Genomic DNA, 8,805 nt, shown 5'->3' on the forward strand with positions numbered 1-8,805 from the left:
AACAGGTGCTCATACAGTTGCTGTATGCCGCAAAACAGGCAACAAAACACGGATAATATGGCGGAAATAACGACAACAAACGTAGAAACGATGGTGTGACTTAACGTAAACGATGTATTACGAAAAAATTCACAGAATACAACATTTGGAAACAAACAGTATACGTGTAATAAAGTTTTGTAATCTTTACAATGATGCTAATTTTGCATGTCTTAGAATAAAGAAAGGCACACTGATGATGGCGAAAACGTCGCTGAAACTAAGGGAAAGAACATGAATAAAACAAAAGTGTTAAAGTAGTTTGGGAAAAAATATGAATAAAACAAAAGTGTTTTACATCATGGCGCATCCACAGTCTCATATTGTCGGTTGTTCATGCAAATGTTGATTAGTTCCCAGAGTTACATTAACCAGCGTTACTGCATTTCTTGCAACTTTGTTCGTTAGGAAAGTATGAGCAACAGTACATTTCAACGTTGGCTTGTACTTCTTATTACGTAATTCACTTCCTCTGGTCAAGACCTATTCAAAAATGTATCACCATATACCGCTCGTTAAAAACATAACTCATAATAAACTTTGATTCTCCTGTGCTAACACACAGTGCAGATACACAGCGTAACGTAACACATTCAAAATGACACCGTCCATACCATCAGCCGCCTTCAGTCTGAAGGTTTGCGTGAGTATAGTGAGCATCAATGAAGAAAAGATAGAATTTGTGCTCAGTAGAACCATAACTGCACTAAGGCTTTCTGATTTACGGTGTGTAATATAGTACTGTAGTTCTTTACAGATGATTTGCAGTTGTAGCTTCTCTTCGCTAGTGTGCTTTGTACACTGACTTAACAAATGTCATGGGATAGTGGGGCACAGATGGCAGAGGGTGTTGTATGTCGGCCATCCTCCTCCTGTGTCAGCTGCAGTTGTGTAGAACTTCTGAGAAATGGCTGTGCAAGCAATTTCTGTAGAAAGCAACGTCGTCATGAGCTGCTCCAGTATGATGGTCGTTGCCAGACGGGTGGAAATTTAGATTTCGGCAGAGGTGCAGGAATTCGGCTTGACACGCTCAACTGGGTCCAGGATGTATCGTGAATGGTAGAATGAGCGTGTCACAGTCCACAACAGACGAACTGTCGGCCGTCCACCTACCATCGATGACATCTGAGCCAGATCGTCAATAATGACACAAGGATAACAGTGCAACAAATCACGATTCAGTTCAACACAGGACGTTCTAGACACGTCTCCCAGTTGACAAACCGTAGCAACAGGGTTTCCATAGGGTACGGAAGCCGGCGCCGCTCACGTGTGCCACTGTTAACCCAACGACATGCGGCACAGTGGCTTGTATTTGCCGACAGTCACCAGGGATGGACACAGTAACAATGGCGTAACGAAGCACGATTTCCACCGCACCATCCCGATGGGAGGGACTGCGTGTCGCGCGCAATACATGTCTCGCTGGATCCCGCCAGCCAAGGTGTGGTCCAAGGCCGTGGTGTCTCCGTTATGGTCTGGGGTGTATTTTCCTGCTATGAAATGAGCCCCCAAGTTGTTCTGGGAGGGCCTTTGAAAGGTCCGCTGTATGATGAGCTGCTCGGAGGTCATCTCCACCCGTTTTTGGCGTTCCAACACTGTGGCGGTTTTGCGGTGTTCAGTATGATAACGTGCCGCCACATCGCTCCCACGTCACCTGGAGATGATTCCTGGAAGATGCAGGGGAGCCCAGATTCGAACACCATCGAGCATATGTGGGATTATCATGGAACGCAGGCATTGTGCCATGGATCCTGCACCCACGAACAGACCAGAACTGGCTGACGCTCTACAAACGATTTAGTGTTAGCTGCTTCCACAGGAATACCAGGGACGTGTAGACTCGCTTCCACAGCGTCTTAGTGGATTCCGCAGGGCCAGAGGAGGACTCATGCGATATTAGGCGCCTGTGCCATGACATTTACCAAGTCAGTGTACTCCCAGAAAACTTGAAGGCGGTTGACTAAATGACCAGTGTGCATTTTCCCTCTGTTTCCATTCGTTTAGCAATTCGCCTAGCAATTGGACGAATTACACTATCCGAAGTACCTGCAGCGAATGCTAGTACATAAGAGTTAAATTCAGTTTTGTGTTACGTTTCTAGTAACGTCTGTTATCCTGAATATTATACTGTGGTATGTTTTTGGACTGGTCTTGAGGAGAGGAAGTAGATGTTTCAATAAAAAATATAGGGTCCTACTGAAAAATGACGTACTGCTGTTCATATCTTAGTAACTAAGGAAGTTATAAATGGGCCCCTTATGCAGTTAATGTCCCGGTGGTAGTTAAACAGCATTTAAATGTGAACATTTTAGCTTAGGCTTTACCGTAACTGTTATTGACATCGAATGAAAAAACAAATTTACCGTTATCAGTCACTGCTTTAAATTATTTCCACAACGCGTTGCAAAAGCTTAAACCTTCATCAACAGGTGGATTTGTGTGTATTAATATGACATTTGTTTGTCCTGTTACGAATTTGACATAGCCTGTGGCTATTTTAGAGGACGTTTTTGTGGTTATCTTTGACAGAAACTGGACGTAAATGTAAATGTGCAAATAAAATAACTAACACAAAATACTTCCAGTGGTCACTGGCTCCTTTATCTGTCATAATACATCACATATCAAGTGTCACATTTTGTAAATAAAGATGGTGTCTGGAAACTGATAGGCGCAAAGAACCTATAGCAAAAACAGAAATACTATTTCAAAATACAAAGAATATATTGCAAAACATTTCAGACTAAGTCTTAAAGCATTGTGGAGATTTTTGGCTTAGTACATGAATAGGTACGTTACATTAAATATTTAGAATGGTACCTGAATACTTGTCTGCCAAGTTTGTGCTCCTCTGTCTCTGAACCCCAACCTAAATTCTTATTTATGAAACATAATTATTCCACTTAACGTTTTCAACATGTTGTGAACTGGCCACCGAGTCGTCACAAGAAAGATACAGTAGCATGTGGCACTGTTATGTTCACCCTGCTATGCAACTAACTTGACTGTGTCCAATGTGGTTATGTATATCTTTACTTTTTTTTTATAAACCTCCAAAATTAAAGATTAGTAGGAGCCAAAGAACGGATATTCTGAACAGATAAGTGCTGTGAGTACCAGAACAATTATTGAATCTGTTCAGTTCAGCAGAGACAAAACAGTCAGATTGTTATTAAAAGTTTTCCCTAAATGGTAAGAAGAGAACAATTTAAATCTACACAGTAAACTTTTAAATAGCTTCTGTGAGGTCTGGCATTCTCCCTATCAAGATGTACTGCGCAAAATTCTTTGTGTTTCCTGTCACAAGTCAATCCAAAAAAATTATGTAAAATGGCGATGACGAATGGTGCGAACTGGTAAGAAAATGTCACGAGTTCTATCGCTCTTGCAAGACGGAGCAAGGTTGATCAAAGTACGCCGGTGTCGCGTATATTTACAGTACATTTGCAGTAACAACTGCAGCTGTACCCGGTGCTGCCGTCGACTGTCTGCATTGCTCGATGGGTCGCTATGTAGATGACCCACGGAGCGGCAACCGCGACGGGGATGAGCGATAGCGGTAAACAACGTGTTCCTAGGTAAATCTACTCCTTCCGTACTCCGTAGCGGATACACTACTGGCCATTAAAATAGCTACACCAAGAAGAAATGCAGGTGATAAACGGGTATTCATTGGACAAATATATTATACTAGAACTGACATGTGATTACATTTTCACGCAATTTGGGTGATTAGATCCTGAGTAATCAGTACCCAGAATAATCGCCTCTGGCCGTAATAATGGCCTTGTTACGTCTGGGCATTGAGTCAAACAGAGCTTGGATGACGTGTACAGGTACAGCTGCCCATGCAGCTTCAACACGATACCACAGTTCATCAAGAGTAGTGACTGGCGTATTGTGACGAGCCAGTTGCTCGGCCACCATTGACCAGACGTTTGCAATTGGTGAGAGATCTGGAGAATGTGCTGGCCAGTGCAGCAGTAGACCATTTTCTGTATCCAGAAAGGCCCATACAGGACCTGCAACATGCGGTCGTGCGTTATCCTTCTGAAATGTAGTGTTTCGCTGGGATCGAATGAAGGGTAGAGCCATGGGTAGTAACACATCTGAAATGTAACGTACACTGCTCAGAGTTCCGTCAGTGCGAACAAGAGGTGACCGAGACGTGTAACCAATGGCATCTCATAGCATCACTCCGGGTGATACGCCAGTATGGCGATGACGAATACACGCTTCCAATGTGCGTTCACCGCGATGTCGCCAAACACGGATGCGACCATCATGATGCTGTAAACAGAACCTGGATTCATCCGAAAAAATGACGTTTTGCCGTTCGTGCACCGAGGTTCGTCGATGAGTACACCATCGGAGGCGCTCCTGTCTGTGATGCAGCGTCAAGGGTAACCGCAGCCGTGGTCTCCGAGCTGATAGTCCATGCTGCTGCAAACGTCGTCGAACTGTTCGTGCAGATGCTTGTTGTCTTGCAAACGTCCCCATCTGTTGACTGAAGGATCGAGACGGGGCTCCACGATCCGCTATAGCCATGCGGATAAGATGCCTGTCATCTCGACTGCTAGTGATACAAGGCCGTTGGGATCCAGCACGGCGTTCCGTATTACCCTCCTGAACCCACCGATTCCATATTCTGCTAACAGTCATTGGATCTCGACCAGCGGGAGCAGCAATGTCGCGATACGATAAACTGCAATCGCGATAGGCTACAATCCGACGTTTATCAAAGTCGGAAACGTGATGGTAAGCATTTCTCCTCCTTACACGAGGCATCACAACAGCGTTTCACCAAGCAGCGCCGGTCAATTGCTGTTTGTGTATGAGAAATCGGGCTGCAAACTTTCCTCATGTCAGCACGTTGTAGGTGTCACCACCGGCGCCAACCTTGTGTGGATGCTCTGAAAGGCTAATTATTTGCATATCACAGCATCTTCTTCCTGTCGGTTAAATTTCACGTCTGTAGCACGTCATCTTCGTGGTGTAGCAATTTTAATGGCCAGTAGTGTAATACACAGAATACTACGACTACTTGCTAAATCAGTCAGAACACGAATCCGATTTTCTCAGATCGAGCGTAGCCTCAGTGTCTCCTGCACTGCACCAGCGGCGGCCCAATCATCTGCTTTCAACAAAATTTCCGCTAATCCCTGTCTTCCCTCCAAACATTGTGAGCGGGAATCGTCGCCCATGTCACACAATTTCAGCCATTGGGTGGGTTCTGGGAGACGTATTAAGTTGAAACCATCTCGAGGCTTCTGCGTCGCTAACGGAACCATCTGAATGTTTCTGCAGAGTCCCACGCCAACAATAGTGGTGTGAGGGGCTTACAAGGAGCGCACCTCGCCAACACGGCCGGTAGCGGCGCCGGACTCTTTGGTGCTAATCGGCGCCTTGGTCGCAAAAAACTGAGCCTGGGCAAGCTTTCCACGAAGTGGAGAAATCGCAGCTCTGAGTTTTGCGCCCCCGTCCTGTACAAAGGCTGCCGCCAAGTGGGGGCGGCGTGTCCGCTGGCTTTCTCTCGAGCCGCCCTTGGAGGCCGCTATAAACCGCCCCGGCTCGGCCATTCCCTCGTTTCACTGCGCAGGGTGCGTTGTGGCTCGCTCACAGAAACCGAAGCTAACTGAATTATATTCATCTGCTACCAAATTGACTATTTGTGTGAAATGCGACATTCAGTCACCTCTGGCCCCACTTGGTTACACCTGTGTGAGGATACAGAAATATTCAGAATGATTCCGCAAAACCGTATGCGAATTGCTTGGTTATGTATTAAAAATGCAAGGTGGGCGAGTGAAGTGGGTCTTGCACTAATTGTGGAAGGGCCACACCGGTTGCCACCTTGCAATGTCACCTGATTACATAAAACAGTAATAAGTTTAAATTATATAAACTTAAGAGAAAAGGATTGGTATACCACTCGAAATATGTAACACATGTATTCCCTTACCCACCCAAAGATCTCCTTTATACTTTAAGACTTACTCCGAAATAATGGTTTTGCTTTCTATTGTTCTTTGTATTTTGAAACAGTATTTCTGTTTTTGTTATATGTTCTTTGCACCTGTCAGTTTCTAGACACCAATTTTTTTTTTTTTTTTTTTTTTTTTTTTTTTTTTTTTTTTTTTTTTTTTTTTTTTGCAAAGTGTGATAGTTATATGTGATGTATCACAACAGAGAAAGGAGCCTGTAACCACTGGTGGTGTTTTATTTTAGTTGTTTTATTTTTCATTTTGTATTATCGTTCAGTTTTTGTCAAACACCTCCACAAAACCACATTCTGAAACAGTGTTTTGTTTCTCTACTAGACAGTCCCACAAGCTACTCCAAATTCGTAACAAAACACACACGTCATATTAACACAAATAAATTGTCTTGATGATGGGCTTTAAACATGTGAAACGTATTCTGGAAATAATAAATACCTTGCGGGCATACAGGCCCTCACAGTAAGGTGGTGTAAAGCCGTCGGACTGAGCGGAAATAATAAACAAATTCAAATGTGGATGGTAACGGTATACTTCATCTTGGAAAGCAGAGAACAGTTTCAGATCTGCGGACATCCTTCTATACTGGACTGAGAACCGGTGACGTGGAGCTACAACCACATCTGCAGGTGAACGTACATATCAAGTCATAAGATGAGCAACACTGGGGTGATACGGAAGACCCAACATTCGTCATCACTTTAGGGTAAAAAAGTAAACCACCAAAGAGGCGAAAGTCAAAAATAAAATCTGCACGTACCGATCGGATCTCGTAGCAGCTAGTACGACGGAAAGTTAAAATGTCATGGTATAAATGTCAACCAATTCGAGAGACAAATAACGGAAACAGGTGATAAGTTCAATGTTGTATTTTCACTGTAGAAAAATTAGTATTGTTATTCAAGCACCCGATCCCACAAGGTCCAGCGGAAACCACCTCACACGTTCCAATACTGGTATGACTACCTGAATATATGGATTTGATGGCAAGGAACATGTGAGTCCAAAAAAAAGATTTTTGGTGCGGCTGAGGCGGTTTTCTATTTTCGAAGATGCAGAATCGCAGCTGCCGTTGCCCTGACTACGAGAGCCGTTCAATAGTATTGTAACGCAACATTTTTTTTCTCTCAGCCAGTGTATATTGTAAAAATGCGGAATTTGTTGTGGGACATCGTGGAATAATCCCGGTTCAGCCCCAGTAGTTTCATGAAGTTACGATACGTACCCTTCAAAATGGCGTCTCTAACGAAGTTGCACTCCAAGCGACGAGTTGTCATTGAGTTTCCTTGGGCGAGAAGCCAGAGCATTGCAGCTATTCGTAGGCACTTGCAGACTGTCTACGTAGACCTGACAATGAAACAAGGGCGCGCAAACGTGTCCGATCTCCCACGTGCCCGCCGGCCGCACACAGCTGACTCCTGCAGTGTTCGAATTTGCGGACATTCTCCTTTCAGATAATCGACGGATCACAACCGAACTCATTGCTGCTCAACTGAATGTCTCTGCTGGATGACGGGGAAGGTTACTGGATGTAGCAAGACGTTGGCTCCGACGTCGGACACTAGAATGGTACCCAGTAAGGTGGTGTAAGGCCGCCTCATTGAACGGAGATTATTTTGAAAAATAGGGTTTTGCAACCAAAAGAATTGGGAATGATGTGGTGAGTAGGATTCCTGAATAAATTCAACCTACTCTCAGAAAAAAAACGTGTTGCTTTGCTTATTCAGCGTCCCTCGTATATAATATTTTACAACAGTAAACTTGTTGTTTCATTCGATAAACAATATTTGCTTGACCTTTTTTTTATTTTGCTTCGGGACAAAAAGTTATTTTCGGTGGTCAGTGTAAATGGGAGACCCCGTATAGCACCGAGTTTCTAAAGATATGTACAAGGGTATTAAACCTGACAAACTGCCTTTTGGCTTCTGTCTCGGGTTCTTCGGCCGACGTTCATCTAATGATTTTACTGACGTTTCGACAGCACGAGTGGCTGGCATTGTCAAAGCTTCACCCTCCATTGCCGGTGGTGAACTGGAGCCGAGCTCGCGGCCGCAGGCTATATGTACCTGGCGCGCCAACGTCCGAGGGTTTCTCCGCGGTCATTTCCGGTGCGATTCTCCTCTTGCTACCTGCGACGGTCGTTCGCTGCAGTACGAGAAGCCAGGATCCGTTTACCTTAAGGCTTTCCTCTTTCTTGTTGAAACCGCGTGTTTTTGTATTTCCCCAGCTTCTCTGAACAAGCGCGTGTGATAGTGCTTCTCTACAGCCAGAACCCAATAAAATTCGCCGACAGGGAAGTTCTGGCTGTAGAGAAGTACTATCACACGCGCTTGTTCAGAGAAGTTGTGGAAATACAAAACAACGCGAACAGTTTCAAAAAGAAAGAGGAAAGCCTTAAGGTAAACGGATCCTGGCTTCCCGTACTGCGGCGAACGACCGTCGCAGGTAGCAAGAGAAGAACCGCACCGGAAATGACCTCGCAGAAGCCCTCGGACGTTGGCGCGCCAGGTACATATAGTCTGCGGCCGCGAGCTCGGCTCCAGTTCACCACAAGCAATGGAGGGTGAAGCTTTGACAATGCCAGCCACTCGTGCTGGCGAAACGTCAGTAAAATCATCAGATGAACATCGGCGGAAGAACCAGAGACAGAAGCCAATAGGTAGTTTGTCAACAAGTGGCCACGGAAGCCTTAACAAATTGGGTATGAAATCTGCTTTTTTCTGAAGTACTGCTGGGAATCGAAGCTATAACGACGCAATCTGTA

The 8,805-nt window shown here is 44.7% G+C and overlaps 1 protein-coding gene across 1 annotated transcript in view; it reads left to right on the forward strand.

Moving 5' to 3' along the window:
* LOC126469208 (regulator of G-protein signaling 11) overlaps positions 1–5,681 on the forward strand; it is a 183,045-nt gene extending 177,364 nt beyond the window's left edge. Inside the window, exon 12 of the mRNA XM_050096618.1 lies at positions 5,350–5,681. Coding sequence (XP_049952575.1) covers positions 5,350–5,681 — 332 coding nt within the window. The remainder of the gene's footprint in view (positions 1–5,349) is intronic.
* The last annotated feature ends 3,124 nt before the right edge of the window (positions 5,682–8,805 follow it).

Source organism: Schistocerca serialis, chromosome 1 (assembly GCF_023864345.2).
Source record: "Schistocerca serialis cubense isolate TAMUIC-IGC-003099 chromosome 1, iqSchSeri2.2, whole genome shotgun sequence".
NCBI lineage: Eukaryota > Metazoa > Arthropoda > Insecta > Orthoptera > Acrididae > Schistocerca > Schistocerca serialis.